Below are 23039 nucleotides of genomic sequence, written 5' to 3'. Positions count from 1 at the left end.
ACCATATACAGTTGTTTCTTTGTTAATGTTTAAAGTACGTTCATGTCGCTTTTGTTAACTTTTATTAGCTTTTCTTAAATGTGTAAGCCTTCAAAAGTGAATGTAATAATAAATAGGGCCTAGCTGTTTGTTTTACTGTCGTCAGCAAGACTATATTAATATAGATCATGAGAGAAATCTTAATTTGTATTGTCTGAAATTCGACTCCCATTGGCTTTATTTTTATATACCTTTTTTGGATAGTTTAACATATTTTATATTTAAAAGAATGCTTACGCCCAGTCTGGTTAACTCTAGCACTAAAACGGCGATATATGATTAGGATTAGTAGGCTATGTGAGGTTTCGATCACCAATATTACAATACCCATAATATAAATGTGTGAATGCAGCAATTCTATAAGTACCGATTGAAGAAACTTTTTTATCTGTACCAGTTCGTCCCATTACATATAGCTATCATCGTAATTAGAGTCTATAATTTAATCTATATTTACTGATGCATTTGGAACACTTTATATTCTAGCGGTCTATGCATTAAAAAAAAATATTTTCAAATCTCGTACATTCTCAGTCTACAGCGCGTGATTAAAGATGGTGGATAGGGAAATGTTTTCATTAGAAAATATGTAAACACTAACTTTGATTCGATTTCCTGACATTTATCGTGTGAATTAGAAACGTTCTATTGCGCGCAAAATGGGTGCCAAAGACTCTAAATTATCCGTGATATCTTTTGAAGATGCATCACGGCGAGGTTAGCCAATAGCTATATTAATATTCATGTTTCAGTTGTTTCGTCAGTTAGGCCTATTTTTAATATTTTTTCAGACTTCGGCTTTTCAGGCTTATCGCTCCTCCTCAATCTGGATCAGAATCTCCTATTCACTATTCGTATTCAAATATTCATTCATATTCAGTATTTTTCAGTGATTCACTAATCTCCTGTCTTTTAAAATAATATTTTGGAACTGGGTATCTCTGTGAATTAGATCTCTAGATCTAAATCTAGTAATGCCACACAAAAAAGCAAAGAAAATTTCCTTAGCCAAGGTGTCACTGTAAACTGTAAATGTTTTACAATTTATTTCTAGATCTAGGGGCCTAATTGATTAATTGGTTTTAAATTTTAAAGCTGTAGTGTATCAACAGTGTTTAGTGTGAATTATTTAAATAATAATAATGCAAAGAACCTATTTTTATTTTTTTAATGATTTTAGGTGCGTAAAATCTGCAGTGGTTAGTAATGTAAAATAAACCGGGAGTGATCTCCCGTAAACTTTCTCGAATATTCTTATATAAAACAACAGGGGATGGGAACTCGGGATATAGACATAATTTATTTTTAATCCATGTTAAATACTTAAACTTTTTAAAATAGAATAAAATCTCATAGAAAAAAGTATTGCACACCAAGTGAACGCCAAATAAACTGTGCATTATAGTGCGGAGTATTATTAGTACTTTATAAATTTACATGCATTTTTTGAGAAATTACTCAAAATTTGATAGAAGGTAGATAATTTGGATCTTTTATTGGAAATTGCTCAAAAGTTGTTACGGATCTACGATTTTGATATAATACTTATATTTGAAATTTCATCAACCTAGCTGTAATGGTACTCGAGTTATCAGATTTATCCCATTGAAGATACCCTCTATGGATGAATGCCAGTCTAAAACCAGAAGCTCCCATTGTTGTTGTTAATATGGTTTTGCGCCATTTATCATCATGAGACATTCTTGTATTTAGGACTTCTATTTACTATTTTGGGGGACGTCTTTATAAATATAAAAATAAAATTAAATAGCATCACACCATTTTTTGCTGATTTGATACACCCTCACCCAACCCTTATTGTCACACATGACAAAGTTAACACACCCCCCCCCCCCCCCCCCATTTCCTTTCTGCAAAATAAAATGCTGTCACATTTCTTGAATCCAAGAAACATAATCATTTGTTTATTTGTTTTTTATTACTACATGGAAACTGAAACAAAAAACATGATCAAGGCCTACTTGTTTAAATTTTACTACTTTTACTTCTGATAACAAATATGCAATTGTAACAAGTCTATTTTATTAAATTAATCTACATTATTTATACTTCTGCCTAATGTTGATATAGTGTAGTGAATTAGTTATGAATGAGTCTATTGTGCGAGAAGAAAAATTCATATCTTAAGGAATACTTTTTAGTTTGGATGAAGCTAGATCTTTTATTAGAATATCTTAGTGATGATTAGGACCAAGCCAATATTTTGTAATTGCCTGTTGTAATTAGAAATTTAGGAGATCACTGGAAGTTTGAATCTAGAATTATTTGGGGTGGGTTAGCACTAAACCAGAATAAATTTTCACAGGTAAGCACTCAGCCTCTAATTTATGCAGCACATGTGTTGGCACTATAGTCTCCTTAGAAGTGCAAGCAATTCCTGTTGAGGAAGATACTGTTCTATTAAAAAAATACAGTTTTCACATTAGTTTAAATGGTTGTGTTTATAAACTTGCAAAATACATCTGCTGGTGCATTTTTTATGTGGCAATATGTTTGATTTATTTCTCTAACTTATAAACTAATAGATCGAAGTGAAAGCTTGGACTCATAAACTAATAGATTGAAGTGTTATAATTATATTTCTTCTCTAACCTTTCAGTGAGTGACTCAGAAAGTGCCAGACTAAGGGAAGCTTTTCGCAGAGTGACAGCTGTCAACTCAACCATGTCTGACACTGTGTTTGTAAGAGAAGTTTTGTGGGAAGGTGTCCCGATGAATATAGCCCAGGTAATAGATATAGTCAGAAAGCTTATGAGAAACTAACAGTTTTTCTTCTCATATACACTTGTGGCTGGTTCTGGGGAGTTTTTATTTTTAATTACTGATGTCAAAATATTCTGAGGTCATGTCTAAGTCTACTATAAATCTAATTTAGTACTAAAATATGGGACAGCATGATCTAGTAATGCATATACTTGTTTACTGTATAATACAGTTGTGTAACACTAGCTTGTTTCTTCTATTTCTCTTATTACCATTCTTGGTTGTTGTTTTATTTTTCAAACAACCTGTGTCTGAACTCACTGCTCTTCAGCTATTGACCTTGAACTTGATTGTGAGAAGTATACTGATAACCTTATTTGGTTCAGCTAAAGGGCAGTCACTTTCAAAGTATTTAGTGATGACATAATAACTACTTTCTATTTGAATTTGTTCCAGCTAATCTACAGAGGCTATGGTGGGACATCCAAGGGCTTGAGTTACAAAGATCTGCTGTGTGGTCTGGTTATTCTAACCAAAGGTACCAGAGAGGAGAAAATGAAATGTAAGATCCACATTATTAAGCTTGTATGTCTCATTAGAAATAAGTTTTTATTGTGTTTTAGATCAATTTTACCATTTTATTTTCCTTAGGATTATATATATATATATATATATATATATATATATATATATATATATATATATATATATATATATATTATATATTATAAGCATTAAAATAAAAAAAAATTAACTAGATTTTCATATTATTAATATCAAGTAATATCTCCTAAATTATACTTTTGAAATAAATTAGATGTTGCACTTTACTTGATTCTATTATAAATAACTTTCTGCATAAATAAATCCATGTTGTATTTATGACTAGCATCATTATAAGTTGTTTACATATTTATCCAGTGATCTTTGCCATGTACTGCGACGACTCATGTACCTATGTACAGAAGGATGAAATGGATAAACGTGTCATTGAGACAGAAGGCCAGGTGTCTCCAGCATTATCTAATCTGTTTAAAGAGGTATTTTGTTTTTATTTATTGTCTTAACCTTTGGGTTTTTTATGGTGCCACACAAATACTTGTTGATAAATCTGACTTCTATTTCCACAAATTCACCACCATAATTTCTCCTTCAATCTTTTGCTTTTTTATTTATATATATAAATAAACAATTTAAGAGCTGTTATCAATGAACAGGTGAAAGGATTAAGTCAATTTAAATTTTCAGGGAATTCTATAATACTGAACTGATGTCCTTAATGTGACAACATACATTCTAGAAAAGCCTATTTACCTATTGCCTTATATACATTTGCCTAGTTATAGTGGTTTTAGTATGTAGTATGCTCAAAGAATGATAACAAAACATTAGAAAACTATGGTCATTTTTAGGACAGGAATTTTTTGACAAAACTTGCACTGCATGTATAAGGAGCTGTTAGAGCTTAATTGATATTCATATGACTGTAAACAGCTAAAGCTACCAATGCTACATAATTACATAAAATTTTATTAAGATGTTTGTTTTTTATTTTACAGAAAATACTTTATTAATCATGTTAGCAATATTTGTATTAAGTATAAATGTATATAGTATAAAATTTCTTGTTGTGTTTAAAAAGATTGACAAAGATTTTGAATCCCTTTATTTTATTATCATTGCAGTTAATGATTATTTTAAATTTATTTTTTCAGTCTGATCAAGTATCGTATGAGCAGTTTTCATATTGGTTGAAAGGACATCCAGACGCAACAATAATAAGCAAATGGCTACTTTTGGAATCAGCAAGCTTATCTTTGTCAGGGGAACATGACACGCCCACATTTTACCAGACTCTTGCCGGGGTCACTCATTGTGAGAATAGAGAATTAATATATTTTCTTTTTTACAATATCTTATTGTTATAATAGAGAAAGAAAGTAATTATCATTTTAAGAATAAGTATTTCATATTTTTTTTTTTTTTTTTTTTGGATACAGTCTCATTGAAACAAAGAGAATTCCTTCATGTTTGTTTGATAGAATTTGCATACGAGTTGTTTGTTTTCACAGTGGAAGAAAGAGAAATTCTGGAGCTGGAAAAACGCTACTGGACCCTCAAAGCATTATCAAAGTCTGGACGGTTCGACCAAGATTTGTTCAAGTCTCAAGTCTGTCCGCCCTTACCAGAGAAACTTTGTCATTGTAAGGATTTGGGATTATTTTTTTTTAATTTCTTTTGCTTTGAAAATAAAATATTTTAATGAAAAACGTTACTATTTACAATTGACTCTGTCTTTTTACAGCGCTGTTTTTGGCATTTGATGAAAATTGTGATAGTCACATAGACTTTAAAGAAATGGCTTGTGGCATTTCTGCGTGTTGTCGAGGTCCCACATTAGAAAGACAGAAATGTAAGCCATTCTCTTTTTTTGTTTATTTCTTATTAAATTTTATTTAATGTTTTTAAAATGTATCTTTTTTCTTTATACTAAACATTCTATTTACCTTTTTTAAAAATTGTATTATTTTTATTTAATATTTTTTATTTCAAAATTTTATTTAATGTTTTTAAAATGTATCTTTTTTCTCTATAATAAACATTCTATTTACCTTTTTAAAAATTGTATTACTGAGCAATTTTTTTTTTAGTTGAATATAATTCAGTGTATAAATTGTAAACTTTGTTTTCAGTTTGTTTTAAAGTGTTTGACTTGGATCACGACTCCAGGCTGAACGAGCATGAAGTGACTGCCATGCTGGAAGCCTTGAATGTAGTAAGAGAAGTGTATCACTCCAAGGCTTCTCTGGTAAGTGATTCAGTGTGTTGATGGCTGTTACACACCTACATGGGAATGGCATGGTCGGATGATAGAGCACATGGCTGCTAACCCGAAAGTCTTGAGTTTGAATCCTGTAGTTGTGTCAGTAAAACGTCACTGAGTTGACTCAGCTCTGATGGGTACCGCAATCATGCAAAAGAAAGTAAAGGTTGCTGGGCATAGTGCTGACCAGATTATCTCGAGGTCACCGAAATGGGTGAACTCTACTTCACCTGCCTCATGGACCATCAGGTTCATAAAGGCTCTTAATTTTACTTGACATACACCTTTCAGACTTGCCTTTCCTGTTTTTTTTTATCTTATTGAATTGACCAGGTCTTTTGGGTACACACCTCGTTCTTGATGGGTGGAATAATGATGAGATTCTGTAATTAGTGGTTGATGACGCAAGTGGTTTGTCTTTGACTGGCACGCTAGTAAATTTTTTTTAACTGGCTGGGTTAAAAAAAATTATCAACCACATTGTCAACCCAAGTTTGTCTTTGTTTGACTGGCATGCTAGTCAATTTTTTTACTGGCTGGGTTAAAAAAAAATTATCAACCACATTGTCAACCCAAGTTTTGGTCTGCTGGCCACACCCTGGTCATATATGAATTTCTGTAGCTTTAGCCTGCTAGAAGGATAAGTTTCATTGAGGTGAAAATAAAGATGTGTTTGTCTATTTGAGCAGGAAGCTCAAGACTTACCTCCTCTTGAACCTTCTGTAGTTGCCAAAGAAATTCTCTCTAGTTATGACCTGAACAAGGTAAGCTTTCGCATTACTCTGTGCAGTTCTTTACCACAGTAGTGCAGGCTCCTTAGTTTCATCATCAAATGTTTGTTTCACTGGGTTTTCAGATTTTACTTTTGTTCGGTTCCATTCCCTGTTATTGTTTTTTTTTTTTTTTTTTAAGATTATTGCAGTAGAAAAATTGTTTGCTTTGCAGGAAGGATCTTTGACTCTGGAGGATTATTTGTTGTGGACAGTCAACAATCAGCTGACCTCAGACTTTTTAGAGCTCCTTAGTGAGGTAATGGATTTTTTATTACATGCTGATTGTAAGGTTTGCTGTAGAGAGGGTCGAGCTTAACGCAATCCACTACTATTTTAAGAATACCAGTTTTATGATCAGTCACATCACAATGATACAAGCAATAATAACTTGACACAATGCCTATTATTTTCTATCTCACTATTTATTCAACTACTGTACTCATTCTAAATCCACATACAACTATCCTTGATTTCAACATCACACGGAGGACCTCTCACATTCAGTACCTAGCCTAAACTCCCTAGCTTGCATACCATAACAACCAGTTTCTATCGCAAAATTTCACTGCCTTTTATCAATCCATGCATTCATTATATCTCTCGCACCAACATCCATTTGCACCAAAATACACTTATAAACACACATCATTAGACTGATATTTAACTAAGTTAATTATATTTTCAATTTGATATCATTGATTATTTTTTAAAATTTATATTTACCCACAGCCCATTGTTTTACTTGTTTTAGATCTGCCAATGGATAGTTTCTCCTTTCAATCCACATCACTTAACTTTAAATTTTACACAGTGTAATACCAATAGCAATTGACCTACTACAAATGGTTTAGTTTGTCCAGAACTATTGGCTATTCCTGCCCATTTTTATGCAGGACTTTAAAACCTAGATAACTTGTCCTAGTTTATAAGCAAATTATCTTTACCTGTTAAAATTGTTTCATTTTTTTACCTAACTTTAAAAAATTGATACGTATTTTTAAAATGTTTGCTGTAAAATGTTTGCTGTATCGCATAGTCATTAATTAGTGTGCCATAGTTTCTATTTCAAATTTTTTTTATGACTGAGATGAATACTTTGTATATCTATAAAGAGTTATTCTGTTAATTGGTATTCTTTTTTAATGTGGCCACGAATAAAGAGTTGACACTCTGGCATAGATTAATTGAACTAATATAAATAAAGCCTGGTACATTTAGAAGGACAATCAGTTTTTTATTACAAGAATCATAGGGGGGGGGGGGGGGGCTTATAGTAATAATTTTCTTTAATCTACATGCAAACTTCTGTGGCACGTCAAATGTTTGTATGTTAAATGAGAATATATATTTAGGGCTAAATTTTCTGTATAAAGATGTACATTTTAAATATTATTTATGTTTATTATCATGATGCTCCACTCAGTATTAAAAAGTGCTGATGCCTTCTGTAATATCTTCAGATATGCCACATTGTGTTAGGCCTGTACCCACAGACCAAAGAAGAGGAAGGAAGGATTATCCAGTATGTAAAAACATGGTTCATTGCTCAATAAGTTCTTGTTTGTTTTCCATTATTGAACATTTCATTCATACAATTCTTCTTGATGGCAGCATTGTTATAAAGTCTTCAGTTTAAAATGTGATGTCCTATGCTTTTAGTGACAGACAAAATTTGTGTCAACAAAAATTTTTTTGTATTAAATTTCACAGTAAAGTTAGTTCATATTTTCACAAAAGATAATTTTTCATTATTATTTGTCCAAGAAATGTATTTAAGATGCATTAAAATGTATTTCATTATAAATAAAATATTTATTCTTAAGTTGAAGTCAATGAAACACTTGTTGTTTCAGACACTGGCTAGAGAGAGAGAGCCGAAACCCTTTAGAGGTGGGCCAGATCTGGTACCTGGTCAACATGCAGTGGTGGAATGTTTGGCTGGACTACGTCAATGCTGAGGTTAGCCTACTACTTATACGCACTAGGGATATACCAGTGGTTGGAACTATTTTTTTCCTGAAAGGTTTTGGGGTTCAATTATAATCTGCAACTAAATTTAAAAAAATAAGGTTGTGTGGTTATATTGTCTACTTAAGAGGCGTTTGACCAGTGTTATTTCTTTTTTCTAGTTCATTTCATTCATACAAATGCAGTGAAAGATAGTCTAATAAAACATTTATTTTTCTTTCCTGTCAATGAATAACATCACAATTTTATGAATAAATCATTTAACACTGCTTTGTCAATAAGCTAGCTTAGTTGTATGTCATTCATTGACAAAATGTATATTGATCTCCCCCTGTACTAGATGGACCCTATGAGTAGACAGCAGCGGGTGTCCAAGAGTAAGCAGCAACAGTCAATAGCATGGGATGATGACTGTGTGCTAATGGTCGGACCAGACAACATCAACCAGACATATCGGTACTCTATTCATTTTTTTTATATGTTCAAGTGATTAGCACTTTACCTGTTTAAATGAGAAAGGAGATAATAAAACGAATTTTGTCTTTGACTTGCTAACAAAATGTCATCCATTACAGGTCAACGGCCACCTCTCTGATACCACCTGACTCTACCCCCACCCACCGAGCCCAGGCCTCACCTAAAGCTTCCAGAAAAATGTTGGCGTTAACTACAAGCAAACCTCCTGCTATAAACAACAACAGCCTGCTCATCAACCCAACTAAGGTTTCAGCTCCTTTGTTACTTCTTCCATCATAAAGTTTTATTCTACTGTTACCAGGCCTTGTACTTTTTTACACCATCTAGTGTTTCACATGTTCTAAGTCCTGCTTTTAAACTTCAAAAAACATTATGGTCACTGATTGTTTCCTTTTGGTGAACTGTTTATCCCTGTGCCAAAAGATTTTTAAAAATATTCCCTCCCATTAGTTTTGTCTAGAAGTCAAATCTTGCCACTTTGTTAAGTTTGGTTATTCTCTATGTGTTTATCCCAGTGTCTCAAGATTTAAAAAATATTCCCTCCTAGTTTTGTTCAGATGAAAGTTAAACCTTCACTTCTTAAGTTTGGCTATTCTCCATGTGTTATTATTTATAGCATGTTATAATAGTGTGCCAAAAGTAAATGTAAGATTAATTTTTTTATAAATTAGATTTAGTCTAATACTAAAACTCTAATTACTATAATACTTTCACTCAATTGATTCTAGTTTCTGTTTGTGTGCTCTCTGTATTGCTAACACTAGTGTAAACTATTTATCCTCCAGTACATATCAATGACCAATGAAGGCGGGAGACTGAGGCGGGATGTTTTGTTAACCAGAGGAAAAGATTTTGAAATAGTCCCAGAATGCATCTGGAGAGCACTGACCACCTGGTATGGTGGGTCACCCGCCTTACCAAGGACAGTAAGTACACACTGTACTGGCATTGTACCTATGTCTACTGTACATTTCAACAGTAGCTTCATTCTTTAAGTGCTATTAAAAAAGCTCTTAACAAATTATTTTTAATACCTGTAAAAAAAATGTCAACGTCGTAATATAACTGTTTTCACCCTAACACCATTATTCATAAACTATTATAAACTTTACGGTGACACTGTAGAAAAATTTTAGTAGGATAATGAATATGTAATTGCCCAACTTGTATTTTTATTAGAACTTTTTTTTTGGTTCTGTAAAATTGTGTAAGTTAATTATTTAAAAATACGTGACATGACAGTCACTGATGTTTATGGCCTGGTGTCCTCCTGTTGCAGGTGATCAACACATCTAAATCTGGCAACACCCCTGACCTGGAGCTCTACCCTATTTGTGTTCGGATCCTTCGGCACCAGACCCCCAGCCAGAGGCCGCCCCCGGCAACAATTTTCACAGGGATGGTAGCAGCAGGGATGAGTATGTTTGTTTAGATGGCTATTGACTGTAATGTTTGTTTCAATGATGCTAAGGTTTCTCTAGATGACTATTGCCTGTTATGTTTGTACTACACATGTTGCTGTTTGTATTAAAATACCTGAACTTTGGGCATAGTGCTGACGACATTATCCCTTAATATGCTGAGGTCTCTAAAGTAAATTAACTCTACTTCATCTGCCACCTGTGTCTTGGGCATGAACGGGAAATGATGATGACCTAACTGTACAAACTTAAGAAAGAACAATAAAGTACATGAAATACAGAAGTAATAATCCAAACAAGTATAAGAAATCTCAATACAACAGATAGATTACAATTTTATATTTTGTTGACCTGTAGTAACATCTTGGCCTACAACTTCCTAATCCTAGGTCTGACAGCCAACCCAGCACAACCCCGGCGCTACCATGCGCACACAGCCTCCTTTAGTCGCAAGCACACCATGGCGCAGATCTATGAATTTCTATGTAACAAGCTGAGATTTTATAGGGAAGACTTTCGCTTGTGGAAAATAAACCCTAAAGATGACGTAAGTAGATGGATGAAGAAAGATCCTAGCAAAGTTTATTGTGTTGTGTTATTGTCCTAAATGACAACCATAACAAAACTGTATTTCAGCACCATATAATATAACAAAACTGTATTTCAGCACCATATAATATAACAAAACTGTATTTCAGCAACATATAACAAAACTGTATTTCAGCAACATATCACACCACTGGACGATGATGATCGCACAGTTGAAGACAATGAGATAGAAGATAATCAACAAATTTTACTGGAAGGTTGGTCATGATTCGTAAATTTAGTTTTTCTACACTAAAAATTTAAATTTTTAAAAATTTAAGCTAATTAGTTTAGGTAAACATTGTTTAATTTAATGTGGGGTTTATATTTTGCAGTTCGTAATAAGGACCTAACTTGGCCTGAAGAGATGTCGCAGCTTGCAAAAAACAAAACATTGAAAAAGGATGATGGTTAGTCACGTATTGCAATTTATAAAACTATCTCATACCTTAATTAATTCTTAAGGGGAAGTAAACCATTGTGCTGACATTGGGGAGGTAAATCATGTACACTGACTTTTGAACAGATTTGTCTATTCTTGTTGCAGTTCCAACTGAGAAAGGAGCTACAGGACTGAACAATCTTGGCAACACATGTTTTATGAATGCAGCCCTCCAGTGTGTGTCCAACACCTGGCCACTCACTCACTACTTTGCTGGCAACCTGCACCTGTTTGAGCTCAACAGGTGGGTGGTGGGTCTTTTACCCCAAACATTACCTGACTACCTGATACAGGATTTAAATATTACTGTACTCTTGTCTTTTACCCCAAATATTACCTGACTACCTGATACAGGATTTAAATATTACTGTACTCTTGTCTTTTACCCCAAACATTACCTGATACAGGATTTAAATATTACTGTACTCTTGTCTTTTACCCCAAACATTACCTGATACAGGATTTAAATATTACTGTACTCTTGTCTTTTACCCCAAACATTACCTGATACAGGATTTAAATATTACTGTACTCTTGTCTTTTACCCCAAACATTACCTGACTACCTGATACAGGATTTAAATATTACTGTACTCTTGTCTTTTACCCCAAATATTACCTGACTACCTGATACAGGATTTAAATATTACTGTACTCTTGTCTTTTACCCTAAACATTACCTGACAACCTGATACAGGATTTAAATATTACTGTACTCAAGTTGATAACCCAGTGTATTTAACTTCTGTATTTTTTGGAGTTTAAAATGACTGGCATATAAGATAGCCCCATTAGGGCTGGTAAGTAGGTCACCAACCAGTTCAATGGCTCATGCAGGTTTTATTGAGCTGTAGAACTGGATGGTGACCTACTTACCAGCCCTATTTCCCCAATTGAAATAATGATGTATGCTATATTCCAGCCTTTAGAGAAGCTACCCAACTTTAGACATATTCCTTAGTTTAAAAAGTCATCTTATACGTTGAAAAATAAACTATATATTTTCTTTTTTCATTTTTAGAGATAATCCGCTGGGAATGAAAGGTCATATAGCTCAAAGATATGGGGAGCTAATCAAAGATCTCTGGAGCGGAACATCCAAGACTGTAGCACCTCTTAAACTCAGAGTGAGTTCAAATGAAATAGCACTTTCTGTAACCATAGAACTTGTTCAAAAAATCATTTCTTTTTTTTTCAATAAATAACACAATAAACAACTTAAATTAGAGTAATTTTCTCAGTTTGCTTCTCAGATATATGTGCTGCTAGTTATTCCTCCTTCAGTTTCTATTATTAATTCTTATTGTGCAGAAATTTTACCTTACAAAACATGCTTTAATCAGAATAGCACACTTACATTAGTTGTTTTTTTACACAATTCCAACCAAGGCTATTTAGACCTGACAAGCAACCCATTGTTTAAATTTGAATTTATTTGTATCTCCCCTTTTCAGTGGACAATAGGTAAATATGCTCCAAGGTTCAATGGCTTCCAGCAGCATGATTCTCAAGAGCTGCTGAGTTTCCTATTGGATGGACTCCACGAGGATCTGAACAGAGTCCACCACAAGCCTTATGTTGAGCTCAAAGACAGTGATGGCAGGCCGGACAGGGAGGTGGCAAGGGAGGTAATAATGGACAAAAAAAATTAATTCACTTATTTTGATTTTTTTTTTTATAATATCGTAAAAAAATGTATACTGTTAAGTTACCTAAACATACTTTTTTTTTTAAATACTCCATTTTATTATGTGCAGACATTGATTAAAAAAAATAAATCTTTTTTCTATACTGTTTATTTTATCTAGGCCTGGGAAAACCATTTACTGCGGAATCAGTCCATCATTGTAGATTTATTTCATGGGATCCTCAAGTCCCAGGTCATGTGTAAGGAGTGTGAGCATGTCAGCGTCAGGTTTGACCCATACTCTCACCTTTCTCTACCCTTACCGATGGACAGTTGTATACACATAGAGGTCATAGGTCAGTCTCTTTAACATACTTGGTATCTTTTATAAATTATTCTTAATAAGATTCATTACAAAATCATTGAATTTTTTCTAATAATCTTAGTCTTATAAAAGAATTACATATTCTTAATTTTGATTTTATACTATAAAAATGTAACTATATTTAGTTCAAAAATTGGATGGCTCTGTCCCTGTCAAATATGGATTACGGCTGAACATGGATGAGAAATACAAAAGTTTGAAACGAGAGGTCAGCTACTTGTCCAACATTCCACCCGGGGAGCTCTTAATTGTAGAGGTCAATGGACCTAATGTCAAGGTTAGTGTCTTCAATCAAGCATTTTATTCTACTATTTTTAATTTGTTTGAAGAAGTATTGTTTAATTAGTAATCAAAGTAGACTGTACCTTTTTTTGTGTGGAAAAAGATTGTTACATATTTGGTGTCTGATTGTCTGGTTATATTTAATACAGAATCAGATTTAATTAAACAAGCATTTTTTATCATAAAGTTCCATTGTATACAATTTATAAAGTAATGATGTATCAATCATATTTGTTTAATCCACATTTTTATTCACATAATGTTTTTGTTCCACCATGTGCTGTTCCAGTTATTATTAGCAATGTCTTCTCCATCCACAGTCCCTCCCACAAGATGACCAGAAAATTCGCAGCCACCTCATCCCCTGCTCTCTTTTCTTGTACCAACTCCCCCCTCCCCCGCTAATCCCACAGATGACGGAGGAAGAGGAGAACTCTCAATCTGGCAGCAGGGAGAGTTTAGACTTGCCAGATAGGATTGCTGTTAAAGGTAACGTTTGATTGGTTTTTAGCTTACACTTGCCAGATATAAATGCTGTTAAACGTGAGCTTTGATTTGCTTTTAGTTTAGATTTGCCAGATATAATTGCTGTTTAAAGTAAGGTTGTTTTTTTTTTTTTCTAAAGTTGAGATTTGCCTATAATATGTTGTCTTTTATTTTAAGTTTACAACATTTAAGTGCACATGTTTGATTGTTTATTTTTTTTTATTTAAGGTGTCCTGCCACAAAATAGTCCAAAACTGAATGGCCAGCCTGTACAAATGTCCAAGTCCCCATGTCACTCTCGCAGTCCCAGCAATGTTAGTATAGCTAACACCAACAGCCTAGACCGTTCTGCTGAAAGATTTGAAAACTTCGTTATAGGGCTGCATAGAAAGATGGTATGTCGCTAACCAATAGTATTGCCAAAGTTGATGCAATATAAGACATTTTAACTTACATTTCTCTCAGATTCTTCTTAATTCTGTTGGTTACCTAAAACTTGGTTATTATATTCATTACTGTAAATTGATTGGTTTATTGTCTTGTTGTATTTTTAATGGGCATTTATGTAAAATTATTTCTGATTATCAAGATATTCTCAATTTGATCAGACCCTTTTTTAAAATTTTCTCAGAACCTGATGGATGTTTACTTTATGTCCTCTCAAAAATCTCGGCCGAGCTTGTTCGGCACGCCCATCATTATCCCGAGGTCTGAGAACACAACCAATCAAGAGCTGTATCAGTTTGTCTGGAACCAAATTGCAAGGCTCGTTAGTCCATTGCCGCCATCAGAATTAAAAGTGACCAATCATGCGCAAGACTGGTAAGGCCTAGCTTTAAAGTATAAAAAATGTTCAGCTGTTCATCATAGTATGTGAGCCATCAGACCATTTATTTATTTTTTTATTTTTTTTAGTGATGACAGCCTTGGCTATGAATATCCTTTTATGCTGAAGGAGGTGCAGAAAGATGGTTTTTTATGTTACAAATGTCCTTGGTACAGGTAGGATTTTTTTATTCAAGTGTAAATGTCACAAGTTTCTAACACTTTAAAGCATTGATGTCACGTAAAAGCTACAAAGAAATCTAAAACAAATTGTTGAGACTTTTACTCTGAAGACAAAAAAAATAAATTGCTAAGACTTGCATGTAAGCATACAAAATTTAAATGGTTGCTTTTCTTTAAGCGCTTAAGAATAAATCACTCAGAATTAGATCTAAAAACTGTTTATTGTTCCAGATTTTGTCGGGGTTGTCGAGTGGAATGTAACACTGAATTGTATGGCAAGGGAAGCGCTTTTCTGGCAATAGACTGGGAGGCCACTGCCCTGCATTTACGCTACCAAACCACACAGGAAAAGGTCAAAGCAATATTTTTATCTTACACTTTCACTGCTAACCCTTGAAAAACATAAATAGAGTAGAGTGTAGTGATTATCTTCCCTTATAGATAATCCTAAGAAATTAAGCTAAACTTAATTACATTAGATAAAAAAGATTCATAAATATTTATTTTAATGTTAGGCCAGTGATTCTTAACCCGAGTTCTATCAACATGTCAGTCTTAGGGGTTCAGTGTGGGTCAAGACACTCACCCATCTCCTATGATTCATGATCGGATTTTGTCCATGCGGACAATAGAACTATTAAGAAGGATTTGGTGAATGCGCACATGAAACTTGTGGGGTTTGTTACCTCCAAAAAGGTTAAGAACCACTGTGTTAGGCATATTAAAATAACTCCCATTTGAATAAGATTTTAAAATTGTGTCCCCTTTATTTCCTTCCAGTTTTATGAAGAACACACAAGTGTGGCATATTCCAGACTAAAACAAACTGAACCCATTGACCTTGACACTTGTCTACAAGCATTCACCAAGTGGGAGGAGTTAGACGAAGATGAACTCTACTATTGCTCAAAATGTAAAAAACATTGTCTTGCAGCAAAAAAACTGGATATCTGGAGGCTACCTCCTATACTGGTAATTTATTCCCCTAATTTTCTTTTTACTCAAGATTTTATAGTATTTTTAAAATATTAATAAATACTTTAAAATCCTACTATTAATATTAAGAAATCAAAAAGCTGGTTCTCTTTCAACAGATTATAAACCTTAAAAGATTTCAATTTTTAAACGGGCGCTGGGTCAAATCACACAAGATAGTCAACTTCCCGCTGGTGGGCTTCGACCCTAAAGCCTATCTGGCAAGCCGCGAGCCTGTGGACACCACAAACACTGACCACAATAAAGGAGGCCATAACAACACGGCGGATAATGACGTCACACCTCAAGATCCGCCTGATGGGAACGGGTGCGGGGACACCATCAGCAGCAACATCCTTGCCAACCACTACGGGTCCAGCACCTCCAGCCCGCCTGTACGGTTGGGGACCAGAAGCTCCGCCTCTTCCAATTTAGATTCGGTCAACAGTAGTCTTTCAGTGCCTATCTCAGGTCTCGTCACTGCCATTCCACCTGACACCAGCAATTACATTCATGTGAGCACGTCAAACTCTTACCTTATGTTACATTTTCAAGCATCGTTTAATTGTATATTTTTACTATTCTTCTTTTAAACTAATCTTATTGATTAAATATATTTCATTTCATAGCCTAATTTAATTTACTGATTTTTTTTTTTATTTATACTCTTTTTTTTTTTTTACTCCAATCTTGTTGACTGATTTATATTGTAGACCAGTTTCATTTTTTTTAATCCACTTCTTCATCAGATCTTATTCATTTATTTCATTCTGTAGCTTAACTTACTTATGTTCTTTAAAGTTATTTACTTCTCCTGTGAAAGTAGAGAAAAGTCATTTGAAAAAAAAAAATTTTTTTCTCAGAATCAAAACCAGCATGTGTCACAGTCTCTCCTCAAGCCAGGCGTGCTATCAATCAAATCCACAGCTAATGGTTCTTCCAAAACTGGCATAATATCCCACGCCATTGGTGAGTTTACAACCTTTGCAAAGTTTCTATTTGAACACTACTCTCTGTTGAACACTGCTCTCTATTCCATACATCTTGTCTTCTTCTTCTTCTCTTCTTCGTTCTTAATTATTAGTGTTGAAGGGGATCGAGATTTATCTGCCAGTGGGTTTGAACTCGAGACTGTTCGAATGTATCAACGATGAGCTTTTTGCCGACTTGACCACGCCTCCAACACAATTAAGCGTTACGTGTCAACTGGTTTTGCGCCATTGAGGCCATTGACTCCGATTTCAGCCTGCTTTTCTTTTTGGATTTGCTTCCATAGCCTTTGTCCAACCAAGAACAAACTACAAGGCAGCAGTTGTTTAATTTTGGAGTTGTCTCTCCTAGAAGAGTGGCTGTCCCCAGCTAACGAGCCTCATCTGCCCGAGGGTTCGAACTCGAGACTTTTCGGTTTAGCAACCATGAGCTTTACCGACTCGACCACGCCGACCCCATACATCTTGTTATTTCATGTGTTTTTTTTTTAACCAAACTTATTCTTCATTGTTAAATATATTTTTAATACAGTAAAAACTCAATCTCTCCTAAAATACCTCTGTGGTTTTAAACCTGTTTCTTCTATGCCTTCTAAGATTTTAACACAGAAAAAAAAATTGCTATTTCAGATGCCAGATTAAAAGAATTTGACAAGGAAGATTATACAAACGTTCGATACAACTTGTACGCCATGTCTGTAAGTCATCTAGGACATCTGCGCCAGTTTAATGCTTCATATTTCCACACTCTTCATTATATTGTGTTATTTAGTCACTCATCTTTATACTGTACTATTGAATCACTCATCTTTATACTGTACTATTGTGTCACTCATCTTTATACTGTACTATTGAATCACTCATCTTTATAATGAACTATTGAATTACTCATCTTTATAATGAACTATTGAATCACTCATCTTTATACTGAACTATTGAATCATTCATCTTTATACTGTAGGGCCAACTATTGAGTCGCTCATCTTTATACTGTACTATTGAGTCACTCTTCTTAATACTGTACTATTGAGTCACTCATCTTTATACTGTACTATTGAGTCACTCATCTTTATAGTGTACTATTGAGTCACTCTATACTGTGTTAACGAGTTTAAAAATCTGTTGCAGTGTCACACAGGTATACTTGGAGGGGGGCACTACGTTGCTTATGCAAAAAATGAAAAGGATCGCTGGTTTTGTTATAATGATAGCAGTTGTAAGGTAAATAACATGGGTTTTTTTTTTATGTCACAGGTCTCATTCTTAAATGTTAGTAGACAACTTGATCACAATTCTGACTACAAACTGAACTAGAAAAATAGTATGCTGATTAAAAAATAGAATGCAAAAATCATGAAACAATTAAAATACATTTTAAAATGCAAAACTCATGAAACAATTAAAAATAAATTTGTATTGTTGACAGGAAGTCCCTGAACATCAGCTGGACAAAAATTCTGCCTACATTTTATTTTACCAGCGAGAGAATGTGGATTTTAGTCCTTTTATGCCAGATACAACTGGACGAGAGCCGGATACTTCAGAAATTGATGACGAGTTTGAATCGGATTTCAAGAAAATGTGTATACTACAGTAAAACTTTGTGTAACCAGTGTATTTATCAAAGCATTCTTTAAGTCACGCTGTATCTCTGTTTCAAAGGCCCACATTTTTAACATAATTTATTTTCAAGTATAAAGTGCTTTGTTTTCAACTCACAAAATAGATTTATTACTTTCAAATTTTGAAGAAAATTTGATTTTTTTATGTTAAAAGTTTTTCTCTTGCAAATTGTTTTCTGCTTGAGAATGTGGCTTGATAATTTGAAGAATTTCAAGGAAGAAAAATCAACAGAGTAATAAATTTTTTTGTGAATTCCGAAAAATGTACTTAAAAAAAACTAATTCGCCTGGATATTCCATTGTAATCATGGCCTTAAATGGGTTCTTAAAAAGAAAACAGTTTGTCCCTACAACATTCCAGTCAATGATGGTCATGGCCACAATATTTCTCAACCAATGGGAGCAAGTGTTGCAGTATGTTTGTGCTGAGGACAGAGTTATCATCCTTGACAGTCAGTATTTATGGGTCTGTGCAATCTTATTTCTTTTCCCACAATCCATTATTTTCTCAGTGAATTAGTTTGATCATCTCTCATCTCTATCATGTGACGTCTGCTCAATAGTATCCAAATGTGCCTGAGCTAATGGCTCAGTATCCCAGCATGACTTGACATAGCAAGCGCGGATGTTTATGGAAATAATTGTTTTGTTTCATCAAACTGGATCCTGGGAAATGTAGTTGTATTTTTTTGAAAGATATTTACTTGTATATTTTTCTGGCAATGAAAGAAAATAATTTCAAATTCTGTTTCCCTCTCATTGTGCCAGTAGTCTGTTGTACAGCAGTGTAAGAGTTAACATACATGGATACAAATGTTTGACAAATACTGAAGACTATTTAGCCGTTTTGTTTCGCTGAAGTTTTGTGATACCAGTTCTGGCTGTGAATGTTTTGTGGTACTTGGCATCCAGAATTACAATAAACTTAGCTATTTGTAGTTTTGCATAATTGCCAGTTTAGTGAATGGGGGTGGAGGGGAGTTCTATGTGACAGACTAAATAGGTCAGACACATTTTACCCCTTACCTTACAGACACAAAAATTGTGTCAATTGAATTGTAAATATAAAATAACCAAGTTATTAGTTCTGTTTTTATATTTATATTTAAAAGAATATTGTTTTCTGTAATTAAATTATTACAGAATGAAATTTTAAAAAAGGTTTATAAATAGTTATAATAATTTATAAATAATTATTCCAGAGAGGGAATCTTCAGTTTGTTGGGTGTTTTATGGTGTTTTAGTTAAAACAGCTAGTTTAACCTTTGTATTGAGACTTGTTTGCACACTAACTTTGGCATCACCAAGAAAACAGCTTTTCAATTTCTAACTCTAGAAGAGAAGATTACCATTTACTACTTTCAGTTTCTAGAAGAAAAGAGTACCATTTACTATTACTTTCAGTTTCCAACTCCAGAAGAATAGATTTCCATCGGCAGTCTACAACACCAAATGTAGCTAATACTGGTGAAAAATGTTTTTCATTTTTTTAACCATGTACATTTATATTTTATATATTATATTATTAAGCATGGACAATCAAAATGTTTCATAGAACATGACAGTTACCTTTTTGGATATTTTATTTATTCCTTAGCTTTGTAGCCATTTTATAAATTTAAAGATCTAATAATAGAAACAAGATGTATAATTGTGGAGAAGCAATTGTTAAACTTGTCTGATTTGAGCATTTCTTGATGTTCCAATGCATTGGAAATATGATTGTATAGATGGTTTTCAAAACTTGGGGTTTATGAGAAGTGGCTAATAGTCAGGTTCATTGATGCATAAAATCAAAAATTAAATTTGCTCATATCTGCTGCTCTGTAACTATCCAGAATTTTTGTTTTGTCCTTCGGCTGCTTCATTTGTTTCACTTTTATACCTTTACAATTGTTTCCTTTATGATTTGATACTAGATTTTAATTATTTAATTATTTGTAGTAGAAAATGTTAAGGAACACAGATGCCTAAGAAATGTATCTTTTGCTATAGTTTTAATTTGTCCATTTATTTATTTATTTTTACATCGAATTAATCCATTTACCATGTGCCACTTTTGTTATTTTTTTGGTTTTTTAAATTATGCAATCTATTCGTAGGAAGAGCTAGCAGCTTTAGTGAAATAAGTTGACTTTTGTTTTATTTACAAAGCATTAATATTTTTTTAAACTTCAAGAATATTAAGACAACTGTTATTCAACTAAAAGTATTTATCAGAATAATTAGCAGCATGGTAGATGATAGCAGTTAAAAATATAATTTAAATAATATAAGTTAAATAATATAAGTTTAATGCAACTATTTAGTTAAATTTGTATCTGTTGTACTGATTTAGTTTTCACATCATAGTATAAGTACAATTATATTGTATAAAGCACATGTCAGTTATGAATGACCATAACTTTATGAGATGGGTTACTTTAGAATCCTTATTTATTATTTGCGGGATCATGTTAGCAAACATGATAGAAGGGTTTACTTTGGAAAATGGTTCATTAAAATATTGGGAATGATTTATTTATTTTAAATGATTATTTTTATGAATAGTTGTGCCAATAGCAGTATATACTATTAAAATACTATTTGTCTAATGTTTTCTACTATGTTTTGCTGACTATAAAGCCTTAAAAACCATTTCATTTGCTGTTATTTATTTCATTATTTTTTTTAGCATAACATAATGTTATGTTTATGTCAGCTGATTTATGATGTGTATGTATTTATATCATAACCCATAAAACATGTAATTATGACATAATTGGTGTATTGGACCTGGTTTTGTTAATGGTCCTCTTTAATTATGTTAATTCAGTTCCAAACACAAGTGTAAAACACTTTAAGACACATTTTAAATTATTAAAATTTTAATTCTAAAATCAATGGAAAGATTGTGATTTTTGTTGGTGCTATACCATCTAGGCATTGTTGGCTTTGTTAAACTTCTGTTGGTTTTTTTTTATGGTTTTTTTATGAGTTTACATTATTTTTTCAGGTTTTCTATGTATTTATACCATTTAAAAATATTCAAATGTTAATGAAGAGTTTTGAAAACCCTAGTTTTTTTTTGTTCTTTAAATAACCATAGGTTTTGCTAAAAGTTAACAAGAATTTGGTTGTCCCTTTTAAATTTTCAGTTTGCAGTAGTCTGTTGTACAAAAGTTAAAAAAGCTTTTATATTCATAAATCATTTTTAAAATATAGATCTAAATTAATTGAAGCTTTCCCATAAAGTAATACAAAAATACTTGAATGAGTTTTGATATTAAAAGTTTTTTAAATATCATAAGACAATTATAATTATATAAAAGAATATAGATTAGCTATTTAATCTTTCTCTGAAAAAATTAGATGATCCTTTCATTTAGTGATTTTCATGTGTATCAAGATCAAGAAATTTTCCAGCTTACCAGTTCCGTCGGCTCTTTTGGTATAGGAAATTAATCTAGTAAGAAATAGATATTTAGATAGCTTATTATTTTTAACCCCATTTTTTTTCTCAATTATTTTTTCTTAAACAATGGTTTAAATTTTATTATTTATTTATACATTTTGGTTTAAGTGCATCAAAATACACATGATTTTTAATAACTGTCCAATGGTATAGTTAGAATTCGCTTTCTTTTAGTAGTAGAAAAATATAATTTGACATGGTTCTTTCAAATGTCTAAATATTCTATTTACATCAACAGAATGCTTCATATCTTTATATTTTTGTATATATAAATAGAATATTGTTTTTCTTTTTAATATTGTAAATTTTGTGAATCTACTCTAGCTTTAAATGATGGGATAGTAGACATTTAAATGTGATAATTGTTATGATTCCACAGAGATAGAGCTGGTAAGGTCACTGAGAATTTCCTGCTTTTCATTAGCTGCTCCTTTACTAATGGAGTTGTCTCCCATAGTGCAGAGAAACCTTTTCTTTTTAAAATGAAAATTGTTGTGGTGCACCTACACCATTTCTAATGAAGTCTCGAGTCTTTTAGCTAGATATGCTTTCACATGATTGTAGGGCCAGCGTATAGACTAGCATCTTTTATTTTCAACAATCAAAAAAATTTACATTACTTCTTTAAAAAATAAAATAAGCTGATCAAGCTTCAAACTTTTCAAGCCTTTTTTTTTGTCAGTTAAAGATTTTCATGCAGCCCAATAACATTTGTATGTGCTTTCTATGGATTTTATGACTAGGTAAACCATATAGATTGATGTATAAAATGTTGAAACTATGTTAAGCTTTCCGTTTCAACTATGTTAACAAATTTTTTCTTGATATGCAGTCTGTGATGCCATTTTTACGTACTAATTAATTCTTCATAAGAAAACAGTTGTGTAGATTTGTTTTATAATGTGTGCACATTTCATCAAATAAATCTCCAATCATGACTCAAATGTTTTAATTGC

At 32.7% G+C, this 23039-nt stretch overlaps 1 protein-coding gene across 3 annotated transcripts; it reads left to right on the top strand.

The window, feature by feature from the left end:
- Window positions 1-577: 577 nt before the first annotated feature.
- Window positions 578-23020, top strand: LOC131958353 (ubiquitin carboxyl-terminal hydrolase 32). Of its 3 annotated transcripts, none has more exons than XM_059323342.1 (35): window positions 578-756; window positions 2660-2787; window positions 3220-3325; window positions 3685-3803; window positions 4479-4638; window positions 4836-4967; window positions 5069-5176; window positions 5457-5572; window positions 6277-6351; window positions 6533-6616; window positions 7821-7882; window positions 8214-8319; window positions 8669-8784; window positions 8904-9051; window positions 9591-9731; window positions 10085-10223; window positions 10616-10773; window positions 10951-11032; window positions 11150-11224; window positions 11362-11500; window positions 12277-12382; window positions 12710-12883; window positions 13064-13238; window positions 13393-13544; window positions 13870-14038; window positions 14264-14430; window positions 14667-14857; window positions 14951-15037; window positions 15275-15395; window positions 15824-16015; window positions 16138-16533; window positions 16882-16987; window positions 17638-17705; window positions 18136-18228; window positions 18434-23020. In XM_059323342.1, the coding sequence occupies exons 1-35, from the start codon at window positions 699-701 to the stop codon at window positions 18602-18604; spliced, it is 4620 nt and encodes a 1539-aa protein (XP_059179325.1). In that variant the 5' UTR covers window positions 578-698; the 3' UTR covers window positions 18605-23020. The 3 variants fall into 3 exon arrangements, with proteins under 3 accessions (XP_059179325.1, XP_059179324.1, XP_059179326.1); XM_059323341.1 differs by having other exon boundaries at window positions 6274-6351; XM_059323343.1 differs by lacking the exon at window positions 6277-6351.
- The last annotated feature ends 19 nt before the right edge of the window (window positions 23021-23039 follow it).

Source organism: Physella acuta, unplaced genomic scaffold (genome assembly GCF_028476545.2).
Source record: "Physella acuta isolate Inbredline_101_S28 unplaced genomic scaffold, ASM2847654v3 ptg001320l, whole genome shotgun sequence".
Classification (NCBI taxonomy): domain Eukaryota; kingdom Metazoa; phylum Mollusca; class Gastropoda; family Physidae; genus Physella; species Physella acuta.
Note: the sequence above shows the minus strand (reverse complement) of the source record. Positions and strands in the feature narration are given on the sequence as shown.

What these genes read in the sequence shown, in the direction of transcription:
- LOC131958353 (XM_059323341.1), top strand. Translation starts at nt 699, where the DNA reads ATGGGTGCCAAAGACTCTAAATTATCCGTGATATCTTTTGAAGATGCA. An exon ending in GATGGTAGCAGCAGGGATGA is followed by an intron (nt 10,224 to 10,615) that starts GTATGTTTGTTT and finishes TCCTAATCCTAG; the next exon opens with GTCTGACAGCCAACCCAGCA. An exon ending in CACCTGTTTGAGCTCAACAG is followed by an intron (nt 11,501 to 12,276) that starts GTGGGTGGTGGG and finishes TTTCATTTTTAG; the next exon opens with AGATAATCCGCTGGGAATGA.